This window comes from Sturnira hondurensis, unplaced genomic scaffold (assembly GCF_014824575.4).
Source record: "Sturnira hondurensis isolate 20B ecotype Veracruz unplaced genomic scaffold, ASM1482457v3 Scaffold0021143, whole genome shotgun sequence".
Taxonomy (NCBI): Eukaryota; Metazoa; Chordata; class Mammalia; order Chiroptera; family Phyllostomidae; genus Sturnira; species Sturnira hondurensis.
This window is the reverse complement of record NW_028093774.1, coordinates 27,455,375-27,478,549: the sequence shown is the minus strand read 5'-3', so window position 1 is coordinate 27,478,549 and position 23,175 is coordinate 27,455,375. Positions and strand designations below refer to the sequence as shown.

At 35.9% G+C, this 23,175-nt stretch overlaps 1 protein-coding gene across 5 annotated transcripts in view; it reads left to right on the top strand.

Moving 5' to 3' along the window:
• Nucleotides 1-23,175, top strand: part of FUT8 (fucosyltransferase 8) — a 231,573-nt gene that overhangs the window by 176,675 nt on the left and 31,723 nt on the right. For all 5 annotated transcript variants that reach the window (XM_037031173.1, XM_037031172.1, XM_037031170.1 and 2 more), the window contains one exon: nt 14,859-15,096. In XM_037031173.1, coding sequence (XP_036887068.1) covers nt 14,859-15,096 — 238 coding nt within the window. The remainder of the gene's footprint in view (nt 1-14,858; nt 15,097-23,175) is intronic.

The following is a 23,175-nucleotide window of genomic DNA, read 5'->3' as shown; positions in this document are numbered from 1 at the left end:
AAGTGGTAAATATTGAGGTATGTGTCAATTTGCATTGGAAGTGCAGAGACAAATGGGAGAGAGACTGGGAAGATAGAATAGATAGGCCCTTCGAAGTAGGTGAAATGGCTGAAGGGACTGGGATATTGGAGGCATCATTAATTGACAAGGAATTTACAGATAGAATAGTCTTCAGGGGAAAACGAATTTAATAAGTAGAATTCTTCAATACTCAAGTTGAAATCATCATGCCTGTCCTTTTTTATCCTTATCAGAGGATATGTTTACTGATTTGAAGGAGAGAGGAATGGGGCAGTGGGCGGGGGGTGGGGGGAGGAGAAAGAGAGAAAGAAAGAAAGGAACATGGATTGGTTGCCTCTCTGGCTGGGATTGAACCCACAACCTAGGAATGTGCCCTGACTGGGAATTGAACCCATGACCTTTTGGTGTACAGGACAACACTCCAACCAACTGAGACACCTGGCCAAGGCACGCGCCTATCCTTTTCAATTCTATTGATGGTGTGTGTGCTTCCTGTGTCCAATCACTCTCCTTTCCTTTCATGGTTAAAAGGAGAATTATAACCAGTGACTTGATTCTGTATATGTTAAGGTGCACATTTTCTTATATTTAAATAGGAAAAAATAGAAAACCAAATGTTTAAAGAGATCACTGAAAACCAAAATGATCTTGGCATACTGTCTTGGTCTCATACTCCTACGTCCATTCATCAGCAGTGTCTGTAGAACAGGAAACACTTGCCTCCTATAGAGAAGAGGTAATTATCTCCCATCAACTAGAACTTTATTCAATGAACTATAAACAGCTGGTGGTGCAGAACTATCATCTCATTTAAAATGGAAATAACTATGGTTTCTGAGTTTCTTCCATTTCCACATACTTATTAAGTTTTCACCCAGCAAAATTTGTATTTAAACTATGATTTGCTCATAGTTCAGCTCCTCACACTGTAACAAGAAACTGCTTTAGTTTTTTTCCCTCTTGTTTTTTAAGTGACCGAGCACTTTTACCTATAGTGTAAATTTGACCCAGTGCTGATTTCTCTGGTTCTGTGTGAGAGAATCCACTTGTAAGTCTTGCTAATGATTTAAAACAACATTGGCTTTTTAATTTTTTAGGCACTGGCTAAACAGCATTTCACTTGAACCTTAACTTTAGTTTCAGTTATTACTATTTAACAAATTCTTACTTTCACGCTTTTCTTTTTTTCCAGTGAAAAAGTGATTTTCGGTATTCAAGGAAACCGCGAAAGTCTTAGTAGAAAAAAAGTTTTAGAAAAATAATTTTCTTTAATTATTTAATGTACTCATGGTCTTTTTTTGAATGTAGTTATAGTTTATGTGAAGTCAAGGACTGTATTTTTAACACCTTATTTGTTAGAGGCTGAAGATGACATTCACTCTTCATCTGAATAGAGGTGGATAAGAGCCCTTTGTTCCATTCCAGCAAAGTTAAACATACGTATTTTTAATTCTCCCCATTACACCTTTTTTCAGCAGCATCATTTCTCCTATCAAGTCAGTGCATATCAGAGGCTATCTAGGATTGTTGGAAGTATTCTAGTTGATGTTCTGCCAATAAGATAGCCCTATAGCTTTGTATTTTTCTCTTGCTCAGCTCTACCTGAGGTTGGTAGGGTTTTGCTTATTTGGAGGTTTGTTTGTTTGCTTTTTGTTTGTTTTAATTTTGAATTTTGGTATGAATCTTCTTCCACTGGAGTAAGTAGAGTGACTGGACTTTCTGGGTTTGGAAGTGTCAGGGTTTGTAAAGGAGACCATATATTGAAGCTGCAAGAATCATTGGAAATAAAGAGAGGGGTCGTATAGTATACTTTGGGAGGGTTGGTTATGTTTAAAAGGTTAGGGATAGGACAGTCACTGAGTTTGGTTTTGCAACCAAATGACTCAGTGCCCTGCCTGTTGTACTTATATAATAGACGAAAAAAGGAAATAAAGCTGAATCCTGAGAGAAAGCTTTTGAATATAAGGAATCCTTCCTATGTTCAAAGTCTGCGTCCCATAGAGGCTTTAAGTAATCTCTTTAAGTGTTCTTTGCTAGAGTTCTTTTCTTCAAACAAATGTTATGCTTTCCTTTTACCTTATATAAGAAGATACAGTACCATATTGTTCCCAAGATTTAAATTGTTGAGTAAAAGTTGGTTTATTGTTTTTTTAAAAGGAACCTATATGAGCCAAAATTCCACTGAAAACACAAAATCATTAGTTTGCCAATAAGTAAGTAGCATTATAGATGTGAGTTAAATGTGCATTAAATGTTTGAAAATATGTTAGGCTTAAACTGAAGGCTTCTGTTTCTGGATAAGATGTAGAAAACACTTTATACATTGTTCTTCTTGTTAATTACAACAAAAAGAAATCCTATATGGAGTTAATTTTCTTTGTTTTGCTTTCTTAAATATAAGTTTGTTTTTTTGTTTTGCCTCCTGTATATCTCAGTTGGGGATGGGAACTAAAAATAAAAATACCAGTTTATGGAGCCAAAGTTCCCCAGAATTTATTTATAAAAAATTGTGTATTTATTCTCTTCAGTCATCTTCAAAGTACTCTTCCATTTGAAGCAAAACACTTATTGAGATGTTTTTTCCACTGCTCAAAACAGTTTTCAAATTTGTTGATTTTGATGCCTTTTAGTGTTTCTGCTGTTTTTTGTTTCACCTGCTCTACAGGGCAGAATGTTTCCCTTTGAGGACTTTTTTCATCCAAGGAAACCAAAAAAGTCACTTGGAGTGAGATTGGGTGAATAGGGAGGGTGGGCCACAGCCATCTTGTCATTTTTGGTCAAATACTGCTAAACACCCAGCATAGTGTGGGCAGGTGCACTGGTAAAACACCTATCATGACACGGACAAACACATTGAAAGAGTTTTTGAAAAAGTTCACTGAAGCCAAACACAGCCTCTCACAACAATGCCAGCTGATCCATTGACACAAATGGGTTCCTAGAACACTCACCTAGCTGGGGAAGCCTGTACTTCAAGGTGCCCGCTCTTCAGAAGATGATTCCAGGTTTTTTGGGTCCCCCTTTGACCTACCTTATTCCAGATGAACGTCATGGAAAGTTGCTTCCTTACCCTTCCTGGGTGTGAACTGCTGTGGAGATTGAACCAATAGGCTTGTCACCATATCTGCCCTGAAACAGTGAGGGCACCTCTACCGCTCCCAACTGGCATTAGAACTGCAGAGACTTTGGACAAAATCCGCTATAGCCACACTGCAGTAATGAAGCAGTTCCCATTCTCTTCCAACTAGCGTTGAGGGGGGTTAGGAAGAGGATGCCATCCAAGAAACGGAGTTTTAAACCTCTCTTTGGAATCCGAGGCAGACCTCTGAATGTGCCATGTGTGAAACTGGTCAGAAACAGAAAAAGGTTTGAGAACTGAACTCGGGTATAATATAGTAGCCGAGTTTCAGAATGGCCCCTAGGTGGCCTACAGTTGGGGTGGAAGAAAATATCAGTGAAAACGGCTTTTAACCGTTAAATTGACATTTGAGCCACAGCCCAGGAAAGTGAACTAGGAATCTGAACAGTTAGACTGCCTACTAAAGTAGAAAACAGAGTCTCATAATATAACACTCATTATCATACCGGGAAAATCTTAATTCAGATGACAAAAGATAATCAGCAGACAACACTACACAGAGATGAGACACAGATGTTGGAATTACCTGACAAGGATTTTAAAGAAGCTGTAACAATAAAACTGCCCCATTAAGCAATTACAGACTTGAAATAAATGAAAAAATAGAAAGCCTCAGCAAAGCAATAGATGATGATACAAGGAAAAACCAAATGAAAATTTTAGAACTGAAAAATACAATAACTTAAGTAAAAAACTGGCTCAGAGTAGAGTAGCTATGGCAGATGATAGAATCAGTGCACTTGAAGTTAGAGCAACAGCAATGAAGCAATCTGGCAACAGAGAGAAGAAAGGTGGGAAAAGGTAGGGTCTCGGGGACCTGTAGGGAGGCAACAACACCTTTTTTATGTTTGCATCTTTGGAGTCCCATAAGGAGAGTGAAATAAGGGTGAGGATTTGAAAAAAATAACTGAAATCTCCCTAATTTGATAGATCATTCAGACAGAAAATAAGGAAATAATGGCCTTAATGTAACTTTAGACCAGATTGACTTAATTGACATTTATAGAACCTTCCATCCAAAAACTGCAGAGTACACTTTTTTTTTCATGTATGCATGGATTATTCTTCAGAATAGATCACATATTAGGCCACAAACAAGCCTCTATAAATTCAAGAAGATTGAAATTGTATCAGGCATCTTTTCTGACTACAATGGCATGAAACCAGAAATCGACAACAGGAAGAAGGAAACAGGAAAAAACATAAATACATGGACTGTAAACAACATGCTACTAAAAAACCAATGGCTCACAGGGGAAATCAAACAGGAAATAAAAAATTACCTTGAAACAAATGGAAATGAAGACACAACTTTTCAAAATTTATGGGATGCAGCAAAAGGCAGTTCAAAGAGGGGTGTTCCTAGTTCTACAGGCCTACCTCAAGAAACAAACACATTAAAAAAATCCCAAGTAAACAATCTAATTTTACACCTAAAGAACTAGATAAAGAAGCACATATAAAACTTAAAGCAAAGGAAGGAAATAATTAAGATCAGAGTGTAAATACATGAAATAGAAATTTAAAAAAATAGAAAAGAGCAGTGAAACTAAAAGCTGGTTCTTTGAAAAGTTCAATAAAATCAACAAACCTTTAGCCAAACTTGTGAAAAGAGAGAGAGAGCCCAAATAAAATGATAAATGAAAGAGTTTACAACCGACAAAACAGAAAGACAAAGAATTGTTAAAGAATACTAGGAACATGGCAACAAATTTGACAATCTAGAAGAAATGGATAAATTTCTAGAAGCATATAACCTCTCAAGACTGAACCAGGAAGAATTAGAAAATCTAAACAGACCCATTACTACCAATGAAATTGAAGTGGTAGTCAAAAAACTCTCAACATACAGAAGTACAGGACCAGATGGCTTCATAGCCTGTAGGTTTTATAAACAGTCTATAGGTAAACATCATACTTAGTGATGAGAGACTAAGTGCTTTTCACCTTATATTAAGAATGAGGCAAAGATGAACACTATCATCACTCCTATGCAACACACTATTGGAAATTCTGTGCAGTGCAATAAGGCAAGACAAGGAAATAAATGACATATGTAGTAGAAAGAAAGAAAATTATCCCTATTTGCAGGTGCATGATTGTCTACAAGGAAAATCTCAAATAATCTACTAAACAACAATAACTACATAACAAACTCATAGAGCAAATAAGTGAATTTAACAAAGTCACAAGATGTATGATCAGCAGACTAAAACTAATCATATCTCTACATCTTAGCAAGAAACAATTGGACACCAAAATTTTAAGACACAATGCCCTTAGCAGTTGCTCTGAAAAATGAGAATGTAATACTTAGGTAAAGATACTTATCAATTGCTGATGAAATAAATCAAGACCCTAAATGAATGAATGGACATTCCCTGCTAATGAGTTGGAAAACTCATGATAGAAAAGATGTCAATTCTTTCCAAATCCATCTGTAGGCTAACACAATTCCTATGAAAATCCCAAGGATTTTTTTTTTCTCTCTCTCTCTCTGGAATTTATATATATATATAAATTGATACCAGAATTTATATAGACAGGCAAAGGAACTAAAATAGCTTAAGCAATTTTGATAAAGAATAAAGTTGGGAGAATCATTTTCTAATATAACTTAAATTACAGCTATAGTTATTAAGATAGTATATGGTATTGGAGGAGGGATATACTTATATATATATTAATGGAACAGAATAAAGTCCAAAATAGATCTACATAGGTATGCTAACTTTTTTTCTATCAAGGTGAAATTTATATAACATAAAATTAACCATCTTAAAGTGAACAATTCATTGATACTTAGTGCATTCACATGGCTATGCAATAACCACTTCTATCTAGTTCCAAAATATTTCACCAATTCAAAAGCAAACCTGATAACACATTAAGCATTCCCCCCTCCACCTTCCCCCATTCTACCTTCCCTTAGCCCCTGAAAACCACCAATCTGCATTTTCTGTGGATTCACATATTCTCAATATTTTATATAAATGGAATCATCTAATATGTGACCTTTTCTGTCTGGCTTCTTTCACTTAGCATGATGTTTTTGAGTTTCATCCATGTATAGCATGTATTAGTACTTCATTTCTTTTTATGGCTGAATAATATTCTATTATATGTGTTCACAGAAATTTTTCATCCATTCATTTGTTAATGGACATTTGGGGTGTTTTCGCTTTTTGCTACATGAGAATAGCCCTGCTGTAGATAGACATGCTTCTTCAACATGTATTTGTTTGAATATCAGTTTTTATCTCTTTTGAATATATGAGTGGGCAATTGAAAAATGTGCAGTAGCGATTCAGTGGAGGAAACACTCTTTTCAATAAATAGTACTGAAATAATTGGACATCTTGTAGGGAAATAAAGAACCTTGATCCCAACCTCACACTTTATATAAAATTAACTTAAGTAGTAAGTCTGGCATAAAATAATTATCAATGTAAAACTATAAAACTTTTAGAGGAAAGTGTTGGAATGAATCTTTGTGACGTAAACTAAAATTTCTTAACTCTGACACAAAAAGAATGGTTCACAAAGAAAAAATAAATTAGCCTTTGTCAAAATTTAAAAAATTTAATCTATGAATGACTATGTTGAAGAAGGGAAAAGACAAGCCATAGATTGGGAAAGAAAATCTTTGCAAATCATATATCCAACAAAGGTCTTACATTCAGATTGTGTTAAGAACTCAGTAATCTCAATAGTAAGAAACAGTCCAATTAGAAAATGGGCAAATGTTTTGAAAATACAACTTTACTGAAGAAGCTATTTGGATGACAAATATGCACAAGAAATGATGTTCAAAATCATTAACTACTAGGGAAATGCAACTTATAGACATGATGAGATACCACTACATACCTATCAGAGTGGCTAAAATAAAAAATACTGAGAATATAGAGCAACCAGCTCTCTCATGCTAGTGTAAAAATAGCACAGCCATTCTGGAGAACAGTGGGTAGTTTGTTATATAGTTAAACATGCCTTTACAGTGAGATCCAGCAGTTATACTCCTGTGTATTTATCTTAGAGAAATGAAAACTCATGTTCATGCAAAAATCTGTACATGCACATGCATGATAGCTTAATTTGTAATAACCAAAACATAAAAACCCAATGTCCTTCACTGGGTGAGTAAACTCTAGTATAATCCATGCACAGAATACTACTCAGTAATAAAAAGGAATGAACTGTTGATACCCACAATAACTTGGACAGGCCTCAAAGAGAGTTTCACAAAATGATTTTAAAAAGCCAATTTCAAAAGGCTAACTATTGTCCGATTCCATTTATAACATTCTTAGAATGACTAAATTACTGTTGTGGAGAGCGGATCAGCAGTTTCCAGGGATTAAGTTCTGAGGAAGGGTATGACTATAATGGGGGCCGTGTAAGAGGATTTCTGTTGTGATGCAGCAGTTTGTATCCTGATTGTGGTAGTGCTTACATGAGTCTGTACAGGTTATAAAATGTGATAATGCCATGCCCCCACAAAATGGGTGCATGCAAAAACTGGTTAAGCCCAAATAGTGCCTGTATTTTAGCTAAATAGTACTGTGGAATGTCAATTTCCTGATGTTGGTTAATGCACTGTGGTTAAGTAAGATGTTCTCATTGGGGAAAACTGTGTGGAAGGTACACGGTAACTCTCTGTACTGTTTTTGCAATTTATTGTGGGTCTTAAATTATTTAAAAGTAAACAGCAAAAACAGTGTTAGAGCACTATTAAACTGAAGCAGTGAGAAAGGATTTTTTTTAATTAAAAAAAAAAAGAACTGGGGATTCCAAAGAAATTTACGCTTAACATTGGATTTTCGGTGCATGGCTAGCTGCCAGAGAAATGGAATACAGCCTCTATCCCAGAGAAGAGGTAGCAAGATTTGACATCTGGTTTAATTATTGTTAATGGTTTCATTTAAAAGAAAAAAAAAACACTGCATAGAAAAGTGGTATAAGTACCAGTAGTACCTCAAAGAATAGCACTTTGCAGAATGGAAGAGCTGGCAAACAATGTAAATTATTCTGGCTTTTTAAGAATTTATTTGTTTAATTGTTCAAGTACAGTTTTCTGTCTTTTACTTCTATCCCAGCCCCCCGCCCCCCAGTGTGACTGACTTTTATTTAAAGCAAAACAAAACATCTGCAGCAGCTTCTGTACAAGAACAAAGTTTCAACCAGGGTTTCTTGGTTGTGTCTGCTCTCTTCTTCTTCAGTTGATCCTATGTAAAACAGGGTAACCATTCTGGTGCTTGCTTCTATTGTTCTCCTTCTTTCCCCTTTTCCCCCTTCTTCCTCTTTACTCCTTCCTTCCTTCCTTCCTTCCTTCCTTCCTTCCTTCCTTCCTTCCTTCCCCTCTCTCTTTCTTCCTCCCTTCCCTATTTTTTTTCCATACTACTTCCTCCTTACCCCTTTTTCCTTCTCCCTCCTTTTTTTTTAAAGAGTGTGTACCATATCATCCTGTGTTTTGGTTTTGAGGAAAAAGAGCCTAATGGGTCCTATTAAGTGAAATGATGGTGGAGGACCTTTCTGAAATTCAACCTTAATTTTGTAAGCATGATGTTTTTAACATGACCAGTTATGTTGGTTCTGAGATCTGGATATAAGGGTGTAAACTTAGAGAGAAAAATTAAAGATGCTTGATGAGATCTTCTGTGCATTTATGTAGAATTGCTGGAATCTGGTACCTTGGGTAACTAAACTTTTCTAGTATTGGAAGTAATTTTGTTTACATAAGATTTTTGAATGAGAGAATTAGACTTGGATGCATCTCATTTTTTCTCTGCCTTTTCTGTGTGGCCTGTATGATAGCAGTTTAAAATACTACCAAGACTGCTGTGGTGTGCACATCTCTTGACCCCGGGGTAGAGGTGTTTTTTTGAGACCGCCTGGAATACCTAGAGATGACAGAATATTGATTCAAAAGCCCTCAGTGGAAGACATGTACCACATTTATTTGTTGCATTCTACTGAATTTGTAAAATTTTCATTTTTTTTAGAAATGGCTTTAAAATGTTCAACAGAGACTTCTCGGCAAAGAGCAAAAGTGTTGAGAATGCATTTAAAGCAGGCCAATTGTTGCTGTACTTACGAAGATAAGCTTTCCTCCTCTATACCTGTATAGTAATTGTCTGCCTTTGCTTCAGTCTATCAGGATAAGTCTGTAAACTATGTATCTTGAAATCTTTTCTCCATTAAGTTTTCACACTAAAAGTTTTGTAAACTCCACACAAGGAAATTGATTTTCTGAAGCACTTAGTAGCCCACCTGTGCCCCCGCTATCCTATTGTCCTTACTAGTTGCAAACGCCTGTTGTGGAAAGGACGCCTCAGTACTATCTTAACTTTTCTTGTTTATTATGTTAAGAGACAATAATTTTCAGTCTTGGCTTTTAAAAATGAGAATGCTTTTTAGCTTTCTCTTTCATGATTATTAACTATGCCCAGAGTTTTCATTTTAATTACCACTATACAGTATTTCAGTTCTCTTATTTGCTTTATTACCTTTTTTGCTTTGGTTTCAAAAATAATTTTAGAGAAGTAAAATCAGATTGTTTCCAATATGATGAAATTCTTTCACTGCATTGTTAGTGAATCTTTTCTTCATTACTTTTCTTCATTGTTGCAACTTTTTTAAACAAATTAAAAATTGTTTAGTGTTATGATTAGAACATATAAAGAGCACAATAAAATTTAACTTAACCTAGCTGGCTCATTCCTTTGGTTTTTACTGACTTTTCTTTATTGGAAATAGGAGCTATCTGTGGCTTAACTCTTCCCTAGAGAAGGAATGTTGTTAGAGAGGACTGGAAAAATCCCTAGAATTTGGATTCTTAGTCCTTAAGTGTGAGTTCTTCAACCATAGAAAGGCTAGAAGAACACAGAGGGGAAAAGCTCCTTGAACTTGGTCTTGGCAGTGATTTCTTTTAGATATGACACCAAAAGCACAAGCAACCAAAATAAAAATCAACAAATGGGACTATATCAAACTGAAAAGCTTCTGCACAGCAGGTGAAACAATGAACAAAATGAGAAGGCAGTCTATGGAATGTGAAAGGTATTTGCAAACCATGTATCTGACAAAGGGTTAACATCCAGAGATGTATAAGGAATTTAATAGCAAAAAACCAACAAAGAAAAACACACACTGTGGACTTAGGACCTTAATTGGTATCTCTTAAAAGAAGACAGGAGTAGTCAACAGATCATTAAGCATCAGTGAAATGCAAATCAAAACCACAATGAACTATCACCTGTTAGAATGGCTGTTATCAAAAAGATAAAAAATAAGTGTTGAGAATGTGGAGAAAAGGGAATCCTCAGGCACTGTTGGTGGGACTTAAATTGGTACAGTTGTTATGGAAAACAATATAGAAGTCCTTTAAAAAATAGCACTACCATATTATATAGCAATCCCACTACTGAGTATATATATCCAAAGGGAGTGAAATCACTGTCTCCAAAAGCTATCTCTATCCCCTTGTTCATTGCCACATTATTCACAATTGCCAAGATAATGGAAACAACCTATGTGACATACTATCAAAGGATGAATGGTTAAAGAAAGTGTGTGTGTGTAATGGGATGTTATTCAGCCATAAAATTGAAGAAAATCTTGCTATTTGTGACCACACAAATGAACCTGGAAGACATTATGCTAAATGAAATAAGACAAAAGACAAATACTGCATGATCTCACTTACATATGCCATCTAGATGAGTCAAATTCATAAAAACAGAGTCCAACAGAAGTTACCAGAGAAAGGGAGGTGGAGGAAATGGGAGATGTTGGTCAAAGGGAACAAAGGCCCAGTTATGTAGGGTAAGCTCTGGAGGTTTAATGTACAGCATGGTGGCAGTAGTTAATAATACTGTAGTGTGTGCTTGAAATTGGCCAAGAGTTTATTTTAAGTGTTGTCCCACCAAAAAATGGCATCGCTTTTGTCTCTGTACATGAAATTCAGTCAAACTAATGATGGTTTACTAAACATTTACTCTGTGCAAGAGATGCATGGAGATACTATGTTTGGCTTATTTGACTGCATGGGGTTTTTGTTGTTGTTTTCTTTTTTATTTAGCCTTTTTGCGCCATGTTTTGGTCTGTAGTTACTGGGCACCGAAGTGAGGGAAATTACATTGTGGCTGGAAAATTTTCCTTTGAAGAGGCTTTTATTTGTGTGTATAGAAAATATAAATAGTCATGGCAAAAGGCTTTATCTTATGATTTAATGTAAAACCTGTGGAATCAGTACTCTTTTGTAATATTACATCATTAACTCACAATTACTATTAATTTATTAAGTGAAGGCAGTGGAAACCTCTAAATCCTAGCAGTGCCAAAGTAACAAAGAATGGCTGTGGTTTAACTCTTAGGAAACACAGTATATATACTTTTCTTAAATGCCGAAGCGAGTCTTCTCTTAAATAAATCTATAGTTTTAAAACGTGAAAAGATGCTCAATATCACTAGCTATCAGAGAGATGCAAATTAAAATCACAATGAGATACCACTTTACACTGGTCAGAATGGCCATCATAAACGAAGCAACAAACAATAAGTGTTGGAGAGGATGTGGAGAAAAGGGAACCCTAGTGCACTGTTGGTGGGATTGCAGACTGGGACAACCACTATGGAAAACAGAATAGAATTTTCTCAGAAAACTAAAAATGGGACCTGCCTTTTGACCCAGCATTTCCACTGCTGGGATTATAGCCTAAGAACCCTAAAACACCAATCCAAAAGAACCTATGCACCCCAATGTTCATAGCAGCACAATTGACAATAGCCAAGAGCTGGAAGCAACCTAGGTTCCCAACCTAGGTTCCCTAGGTTCCAATGAATGGATCAGTAAATGAATGGATCAAAAAGTTATGGTACATATACACAATGGAATTCTATGCAGCAAAAAGAAGAAGGAGCTCCTACCCTTTGCAACAGCATGGATGGAACTGGAAAGCGAGTGAAATAAGCCAGGTGTTGAAAGACAAATACCATACAATCTCACCTTTAACAGGAAGCTAAACAGCAAAACAAACAAGCAAGCAAAATATAACCAAAGACACTGAAATAGAGAACAGGGGAACAGTGACAAGAGGGGAGAGGGGAGAGAATTTCAGGGGGAAAGGGGAAGGATTTACAGGAACTAGTATAAAGGACACCTGGACAACAAACAACTAAGTGGGGTGGAAATGGGAGGGAGGTGGGGAGCACTGGCGGGTGGGCTGGGATGCGAGTAAAAGACAGAAAACTATACTTGAACAATAATTAAATTAAAAAACTTAAGGTCAGATGTTTTTATTATAATATTCCCTCATTCTTTTTTTCCCCTTAAAAACATGAAGACTAATGTGAGGTATAATAATAGGGGAAACTTGATGTGAGGTATATGGGATCTCAGTACTATCTTTGCAATAGTTTTGTACATCTATGAACTGTTCTAAAAGAAAAAAGTTTATTGAAAACTATATGAAGGACATTTTCTTTTTCATTTATATGAGTTTTAGAAATATTCAGGTGCTGTATTTCACACAAAACATAAAAAATTTGACAAATGACAGTGTTCTTTATTAGCTTTTTTTAAATTGAATTTATTGGGCTGACGGTTAATAAAATCATATAGGTTTCAGGTGTACCATTCATTCTATAATATCTATTTGCTTTCTTTTTGAGTTATTATTAACTTGAGCTAAAAATAAAGCATTGGATTGGTTTCAGAAGGATGTTTATTCCCAGGGTGTCTCCCTGTGAGCATAGTATCACCACCCTCCCGCCACCCCCCCCCATCCCTCTCAAATATTTTGTGGCTATAACAACTGGAATGGGNAGTTATTATTAACTTGAGCTAAAAATAAAGCATTGGATTGGTTTCAGAAGGATGTTTATTCCCAGGGTGCTTGTATAATGTTCTACAGAAAGTAAACGATATTGGTCTCCCTGTGAGCATAGTATCACCACCCTCCCGCCACCCCCCCCCATCCCTCTCAAATATTTTGTGGCTATAACAACTGGAATGGGAATTTTTATTGCTATAGGAGTCTTCTGTGAGTCAGAGTCTTAGGAGAAAAGAATCAGCAAATCTACCACTTGACTATAGGAGTAGTATTGACTAATTCTTGATGAATTTTGTCTGGGCTCTCTTGGAGTCAGAGAACTCTAACTCTTCAAAAGGCTCTTGATGGTGTAGGTCAGCAATTCTCAACAGGTTTGCTGCAAGAATTTTTAAAACATATACTACCTGACTATTTAGTCAGGGGAACTGGCCTCTTTTCCCTTAAATTGTCAAATAAAAAAAAAAGACAAAGGGCGAACACAATAGCTGTCCGGTGTGAATGAATCAAAATCATACATATTTTTGTCAGATCAGCCAAAAAATATTTTTGGTGTACTGCAAAATTTTAGTCATTAGTTTGTGTATGCCATTAGATGAAAAAGATTGAAAATCACTGATATAGGTTCTGCTTTGATTAAAAGGCCAGACTGCAGTGTTGGAACGTGAAAGATAACCTCTTCTGAAAGAGACTATTGCATTCTCCCTGCTCAGCTTTTCCTTCAGAGACGTTTGACGGCCTCACTGTCCTAACGTTTGTTCCTAGGGATCTCTACTGGACAGAACAGGCAATATCCTTAGAAAATAGTGGGAGATTTGTGATTTGGCCACTGCTTTATGCAAGGCTCATATAAATTGATAACTAGTTACTTGGTTTCTTGTTTTCTGGGAGAGAAGATTCTGTTCCTCAAGGCACCCATTCTTTCTCTGCTCTTTCAGACAAAACAGCTTGAAAAACCTCTCAGGCTAAGGAGTCCTTGTCAAAACAGATTTTTATTTGAAGAACTAAGATGCCTGGGGATATTTACCAACAGCTCATATGAGTTACAGCAAAATTGATATTAGAATGGACAAAAAAATTCTCAGATTAGCTAAGCCCACTGCACCCACTATTAGATAATATTAAGTGTTTTAATCACTTTCTATTCACATAAGCTGATGAATAATCTATACAAATAACAAATATGCATATAGGAAAATGAACCTTCTGACTCAAAAGTGGCATATTACATTCTCAAGACAGTTAATATAGCATGTGTTCTACATTTCATTGTGAAAATTACTAGTAGCTATCAAAATTGGTTTTTATTAAGTCCCCTGACTGATATTTTGAAATTGTTGAATTCAGATATCTTTTTACTCAGTGGCTTTACTTCCATACTGATTTTGTTTGTGACATTTAAAACTCTGGAGATAGGTGGAGTTAAAAGTGTATTATAATTTTTCCCTTAAGATGATTTAAGTTTCATCAGGGAAGGTACACTCAGAATGCTGAATTGAAGCTGAAATAAATGAACTTTTTTTTACCTCCTTTCTAAAAGTCTCAGTGTATGCAGCTTTGAGTTCAGAGATGATCACGCTTGCATGTTCTGCATGATAGAGAAGTGAAAAGAGTATTCTTTGCAATGTAACTGCCTAATTTCACATTTGTTTAGTGATGTTTCCAAAGTAACTGTTCTTTTTTACTGCTCTCTCCCTAAATATGCACGTAAAATTTCTTTGAAATTCTATTTTTAAAGCTGGATTCTTTACCTTATTAAATATACCGAGTTGGTCCTGTCTTACGTGATTTATGCATTTATCACCTGTGAAGAGAAGTTGCTGTGTACAGCTTATCTTCACCTTTGTTACCTTCCTCCCTGACAGAATCCCAAGGACTGCAGCAAAGCCAAGAAGCTGGTGTGTAATATCAACAAAGGCTGTGGCTATGGCTGTCAACTCCATCATGTGGTCTACTGCTTCATGATTGCATATGGCACCCAGCGAACACTCATCTTAGAATCTCAGAACTGGCGCTATGCTACTGGTGGATGGGAAACTGTGTTCAGACCTGTAAGTGAGACCTGCACAGACAGATCTGGCATCTCCGCCGGACACTGGTCAGGTAAGAAGTCTGTGCCACTTGTCAGGTTCTCTGGCTTGAACTGCCACGTAACCAGATTGTCAGATTTCTTTGTACAACTTTATGGCTCATAATCATCTTTTTCTTTGGATCTATGAATGCTGTACATCATCCAGATATCTAGAATAATATATTCTTTAAAAAGTGTCTCATGATCTATTTCATTTCTGATTTTTATTTTCATCTGGACTTAGAAAATCACTTATCTCTTTCAAAGGTGTGAAATTTACTCTTTTAATGGTGATAGTGGTAACATACCTTTCACTTTTTAGAGTGCTTCCATGTTATTTTTTAAATGATTTTTATATCATATTTTTATTACATGTAGTCCCCCTATATCCCCTTCACCCCTGCAATCACCACACTGTTGTACATGTCCACGAGTCATTTTTCCTTTTCGCACAATCCCTCCACTCCCTACCCACCTCCCTTAGCTGTCATCCTCTGTCTATTGAGTCCATTTCTATTTTGCTTGTGTTCATTCATTAGATTCGCCTATGAGTGAAATCATATGGCATTTGTCTTTCTCTGACTGGCTTATTTCACTTAGCATAACTCCATCCATACTGTCAGAAAGGGTACAACTTTCTTCTTTTTTATGGCTGAGTAGTATTCCATTGTGTAAATGTCCCCTAGTTGTTTTATCCACTCAACTCCTGATAGACAACTTGAGCTGCTTCCATATCTTGGTGACTGTAAATAGGATGCAGTGATCATAGGGGTGCTTAATGTTCTTTCAAGTTATTGTTTTGTTTTCCTTCAGTTACCTTCCCAGAACTGGGGTCCCTGAGTCAAAAGGAGGATCCATCTTTAATTTTTTTCAATTATCTTCATAACGGCTTTCCACAGTGGCTGCATCAGTCTGTGTTCCCACCAGCAGTGCAAAATTCGCATCCTCTCTAGCACTTGTTTATTGATTTATTGGTGATAGCCATTCTGACAGGTGTGAGAGGGTTTCTCATTGTGGTTTTAATTTACATTTCTCTGATGATTAGTGATGTTGAACATCTTTTCTTATGTCTATTGGTCATCTTTATATCCTCTTTGGAGAAGTGTCTATTCAGGTCCTTTGCCCATTTTTTAATTGGGCTGCTTGTTATTTTGGTGTTGAGTTTTGTTAAGTACTTTATAAATTTTGGATATAACCCCTTATCAGATGTATCGACAAATAGTTTTCCCATTCTGTGGGTACCTTCTTGTTTTGTTGATATTTTCCTTTGCTGTACAAAAACTTTTTGGTTTGATGTAGTCCCATTTATTTATTTTTTTCTTTTGTTTCCCTTGCCTGGGGAGATCTGATAAACTATTGCTATGAGCTATGTCTGAGATTTTGCTGCCTATGTTTCTTCTAGGATTTTCATTGTTTCCAGTTTAACATTTAAGTCTTTAATCCATTTTGAATTTATTCTTATGTGTGGTGTGAGGAGGTGGTCTAGTTTTATTTTTCTGCACTTATCTGTCCAATTTTCCCAACACCATTTATTGAATAAACTATTTGTAGTCCACAGTATATGCTTGTTTCCTATGTGGAATATTGACTGTGAGGGTGTGGGTTTATTCCTGAGCTCTCTATTTTCTTCTGTTTCTGTTATTATGTGAGTACCATGCTATTTTGATTACTATGGTCTTATAATATAGTTTGATATTAGGTAGTGTGATTCCTACAAAGAAGAACTTTGTTCTTCTTTCTCAGGATTGCTGTTGCTATGTGGGGCCTTTTGCAGTTTCAGGTAAATTTTTGAAATACTTGTTCTAGTTCTGTGAAATATGTCATTGGAATCTTGATAGGAGTTACATCGAATCTGTAGATTGCTTTGTGTCATAATGGGCATTTTAATGATGTTAATTCTTCCTATCCATGAACATGGAATATGCTTTCACTTATTTGTATCTTCCTCAATGTCTTGTAATTTTCTGAATACAGATCTTTTACATGTTTGGTTAGATTTACTCCTAGGTAAAAAGCATACAGCACCCAGTAATCCCAAGTGGTCTCCCATCCGAGTACTAACCAGGCCTGACCCTGCTTCACATTGTTGACCTCAGCTAATCCTTGTAATTATCTTATAAGTAACGTAGACTTGGGTGTTTCGTTTTGTTTTTTAACTTAAGTGTGCATGAGAATCACCTGGAAGACTTGTTAAAACACTAATTTTTGATTCAGTAGGTCTGGGTGAGTCCTAAGAATTTGTATTTCTGACAAAACTACCAAACCCACAGACCAAACTTTTGAACCACTGAGTTACCTTTATCTCCATTTTACATTTGAGGACAATAAAGCCTAATTTGTTTACCCAATTTTACATTTTACTCAGGAAATATTTGATGACTAACAATGGGATTAAGGTACTATACTATAGGCATTATAAGAGTTACAAATATCAGCAAGTAATTTCCCTTGTCTCTTAACATCTGGTGGTAGAGGGAATAGAATATATACAGTTTCTTATTGCAAGTCTGTTGTTTTTTCCTAATCGATGATCTTTAAACAAGATCTAAAACTGGGCTACCTTTATAGTCTTGGGTAAATTACTTAATCTAGACTTTAGTTTCCTCATCAGTACAATACTTACCTCTTTGAGTTGTCGGTAGGATTAAATGAAGCGGTATGGGTAATGCACTTAGCACAGCACCTGATGTATGAGCTCTAGTAATTGTTAGTTACCACTAATAGCTTTTATTCATTGAGCAGATACATAGTAAGTGCCTGGAGTGTGGAAAATACTGAACTAAGGAACAGGTGAAATTCTAAGCAAGACCGTCTCTGCCCTCACATCTTGTGGGAAGTCAAACTCTTTACAAAAGGCTGAGGCATTTCAGTTAATATAATTTCTGATGGGGCCGATAATCTTCTTTTCACAAGTTAAAACACTAGATGTGTCCCTGACCAGTGTGGCTCAGTTGGTTGGGTATCCTCCCACAAGGCAAAAGTTCGTAGATTTGATTCCCAATCAGGTCATGTGCATGGGTTGTGGGTTCGGTCCCCTGTTGGGGCACTTACGAGAGGCAACCCATCGATGTTTTTCTCTCACATTGATGTATCTTTCCCTGTTTCCCCTTCCTTCCCCTCTCTCTAAAAATAAATAAATAAAAATCTTAAAATAAAAAACTAGTGATAGAATAGGAAACTATGTCATTGGCAAAGTGAGTAACTTTAGTTCCTTTGTTTCTTTTTGTCCTTTGGAAAATATCAGATAATATCTGATACTTCACAGAAATGGTCAGGAAATTTAATTGGATAATTTCTATAAAGTGCTTTAAAAGATTCTATATGGATTTAAAATATTCTTTTGATGTAAGTTTTGGCTTCATTAGGGTATTTAGGAGCCTTATTCTATATATAAACACATGTTTTTCTTTGTACCTTCTAATTTTAAAGTGATCCTCTTAATCTATAATGTAACTGAACTTTAGTTTTGAGGTTACATCTTCCTTTGGTCTACTCTGTCATTTACATGTCAAGGTTAGGAAGATACAAGAAAAGAAACTCTGTCAGGCTTACTAAGGCTAACTTTTTCATTTTGTGGACCTAGTTCAGTTTCAAGCTTCTTTGATTGTAGAAGTTTATAGGTAGAGTAGGGCAAGGCTCTTAGTTATTACTGTTCTAGGGAAAGGGAACTTTTTGGATAATAGCCAGTTAACAGAAAAGTGAAAAGTTGACCTCACTAGACTTATCAAATTTAGTATATATTTTGGCCCTGCCTATAGGTTACAACTAGTTACTTGGTTTGCTTGATTTTTATTTATTTATTTTCAGAAGGGAAGGGAAGGAGAGAGGAGAGAAATATCAATGTATGGTTGCCTCTCTGAGTCCCCTGCTGGGAACTGGCCTGCAACCCAGACATGTACCCTGACTGGGAATCGAACTGTGATCATGTGGTTCGCAGGCCCACGCTCAATCCACTGAGCTACACCAGCCAGGGTTGGTTTGCTTGATTTTTAATCCATGTACATTTTGTATGTACAGGATATGAAGATTAAAATGGCTTGAGTATGAAACATTCAGACTTTCTTAATGTTATAATTAAACAGAAGTCATTCTTTCTTGTATTAATATATGTGGAATCTAAGACCTAGTAGACAGTTATACAGCTTATAAATAACAACTCTGGTTAGTACATTTACTTCTACTACGCCCAGTCTAAGTTCTTCCCAGTAAACACATGCCAAACACCTTACCCAGGAGAAGAATGATTAGAGGCGTAGAAATTCCCAAGTGTAGGACTTAAATAAAATGACTAAATATTTCTACCCTCTTACCTCCCCCTATCTTATAACTTTTTCAAAGCCCTCCATATAATTTTCAGTACTGAAAAGTTGTCAATGATATTTTCTTCTTAGTCATTTGCAGTCCCTGGTTAAAGAAGTTACTGCAATATTTTATGGTAACAGAATTATAATTTTAATTAAATAGATCTTTCCTTTATCACTACAGGTATTATATAAAATCATATATTTTTCTTCATGCTAATCAATTAAACTGTGCCTTTTGGACACATTTAATTAACTAAACTAGTGATTATTTTATGCTTGCGTAACTAAAATAATTTAGATACTAGGTTTGTATCCAAAAGAAGGAAGAGAATTATGTTTGAGCATAGCAAAGTATGGTTGCCATCTACTTCTCTTTCTGTTTATGTATACTACATTATCTACATATGTACCTTTTGGAGACACTAACTTATTTGTAGGTTTAAAAGAAGCAGAATAAAATTTAAAATAAAATTTAATAAGCTCTTTGACATTAATCCTTTAGTTAGCCATAAATCAATTATATCTGTTCTTCTTCTGACTTGTATAAAAAATCTTGGGATATTTCCCTTGGTACAACTGTCATGAAATTATTATTGTTCATACATACTTGACATGATGTGCCCGCAGGTGGAATTTAGTGATTCCTCTTCAAATCTGTCACCACCATAGTAATTAGTATGCACATCTGATCATTTCAGTAGCTAAGTCACTCCTTATTGTAGGTTGAGTTCTATTTTTCTTCTTTATTATTTTATATTTGTATATGAAACCATATACTATATGGTAATTTGCTTAAGTAAGCAAAAAATTTATGCTTCTAGTTAAAAATTATAATAATAATCTTTTCCATCATCTGTCAACGCCTATTCTAAAGTTGCTGATAAAATTGTTGATTTAATTTTCTACATCACAAGACATTTCCTAAACTTGAACTGAGTACATACAATAAGCCTGAATCTTCCAAATAGATTTCTTATGATAAGTTAGAATGTGAGTCTTGGTATTTAATGATTTGAAGTATCTTTCAACAATTAGTGGTTTGTTTAAAGAACACTGACCATGTGTATAGGCGATGTATGACAACTAGCTTCCAAAATGCTTTTATAGTTGATATAAATGCTCTGGAATAGATGATTTGGCAACAGAAAACCTCAACCATTTAAGCAGTTATCTACTGCTTTTTTTTCATTCTAAAAATTGAACCTTTATTCAGATTAGCAGTTAAGCCACTTTGGCTACTTTGTATTTCCTTCTCATCTTTCCCCCATTGTCTTAATAAATATATAATGAACTGAGCTGAATTATTTATTTTAATAAATCTAATTGGCAAATTTTCTTTTAAATGAAAATAATGACTGGTAAGAAACAGTATTTAGAAATGTGATAAAATTTAATTCCCTGAAGGTGCCGATTTGAGTAAATGTATAGGTACATTGCCATTTGCTATGTTTAGTTATTTAAACTGGATGGTTACTTTCTCTCCATACCTCATTTAAAAAGGCTTTTGGTTGGGGAGAGGTGAGGGTAAAGTGCAAAAAACTGTATTTGAACAACAATTAAAATTAAAAAAAGATTTTTGTCAAAGTGTTTTATTTGGCATCTGTATGTGGAGGAAACCTTAAAATAATAACAGTTTGAGAAAAGAACTTGCTGTGTGCAGGCACCATGCTGGGTGACATGAAGAAGACAAGTGACGTCTCTGTCAGGAGCCGGCTATGGGAAAGGGCAGACAGCTGAATGGACATTAAAATATATTGTGAAAAAAAAAAAATATATATATATATTGTGATGTGGGTAAGTTGATAATACTCTGAAGCACATATGTAACCCATATTGGGGATTCTTCTGGAGGAAGTGATTTTTAAGCTAAGACAGAAAGTATGAATAGGAGTCAGCCAGGGAGAGATGTGGAAGAACTGTCTGTCAGGGACACATGTGGAGGAGAGGCGAGAGATCATGGCATCATTGGGGAAAGTACAAGTAGTTCACAGTAAAGTTTAAAGACTGAGAGACCAATTAATCCTTTGTTTTGAAAACACATGTCCTGCCCTGGCTGGTGTAGCTCAGTGGATTGAGCACAGGCCTGCGAACCACACGGTCGCGGTTCGATTCCCAGTCAGGGAACATGCTTGGGTTGCAGGCCAGTTCCCACGTTCCCGGCAGGGGATGAATGAGAGGCAACCATACATTGATATTTCTCTCTCTCTCTCCTTCCCTACCTTCTAAAATAAATAAATAAAATCTTAAAAAAAAAAAAGAAAACACATGTCTTTACAATATTGGCTTTTGGATGGTTGCGTGACTTTGTTCCTCCCTAAAAACCAACAAGTTTGAATTCAAAAGTCAATGTTCTTTCTTTTGCTTTTGCTTCAGAGGGTGGGCAAAATTAGAAGTCAAAATGCTTTCAGACAGCTGGCTCTTGGTGTTATTTAGGAATCATTACACTCTTTTAAAAATTTTTAAAAATTGCCCTGGCTGGTGTAGCTCAGTGGATTGAGCGCGGGCCTGCGAACCACATGATCACGGTTCAATTCCCAGTCAGGACACATACCTGGGTTGCGGGCCAGTTCCCAGCAGGAGACTCACAAGAGGCAACCATACATTGATGTTTCTCTCCTTCTCTCCTTCCTTTCCTCTCTAAAGATAAATAAATAAAATCTAAAAAAAAATAAAAATTTATTTTGTCTTTAATATTTTGGGGGGGTTCATTCTTGGTAAATTTTTAAAAGCTGACAAATACTACAAACTCAGAATATCCAGAAAAAAGCAACATGATATTTTTATTCATAAAACTTCCTAGAACATTTTCCTAATGCTGTTTTTCTTGCATTTTAAAACTTGGATGATCAGCCCTGGCTGATGTGGCTCAGTGGATTGAGTGCGGGCCTGCAAACCACAGGATCGTGGTTCGATTCCCAGTCAGGGCACATGCCTGGTTTGCAGGCCAGTTCCCACGTTCCTGGCAGGGGACGAATGAGAGGCAACCATACATTGATATTTCTCTCTCTCTCTCTCTCTCTCCTTCCCTTCTCCTCTAAGATAAATAAATAAAATCTTAAAAAAATAAAATAAAATTTGGATGATCACAATATAACAACAATTTTGCATTATCATTTTATATACAGAGAATAAGAAGGGAATTCATTCATGTTCTAAGTCAGCTGATCACATTTCTCCCAGTTTTATTGAGACATAATTGACATGTAACATTATATTAGTTTAAGGTATAAAACATAATGATTTGGTAAATGTACATATTGTACTAAGATTGATACAGTAAATTTACTTAAATCCATCACCTCATGTCATTACAAATTTTTTCTTATGATGAGAATTTTTTAAATTTGCTCACTTAGCAACTTTAAATTTACCATACAGCACTGTTAGCTATAGTGACCATGCTGTATACTACACCCCCAGAACTCAACTTCTAACTGGAAGTTTGTACCTTTGAACCAGCTTTTGGAACTTCAGCTTCTGAACTCCAGTTTAGCTCCCCCTGAAAAAAGACTCAGGATACTCAGTTCCTACCCCCCACCCCATCCACCTGTATAGGCCTAATCAATCTCAAGGGAAAGTGATTAACAGTTATAAAAGGCAGTGAGATTATTTTCACATGCAGCTTGTTTCATTATCTATGTTTAGTTCCCAAATTTTAGAACACATTTTGATGAAAGGCTTTAAGAAGCAGCATTTTATGTTGAATTTTAGCTGTTTATTTTATCGTAAGGGAGCCTCCAGCTGGCAACAGGGCCTAGACCTGCTGGGGCATATACACAGTGCCAACCACTTGACCAGAGCACAATA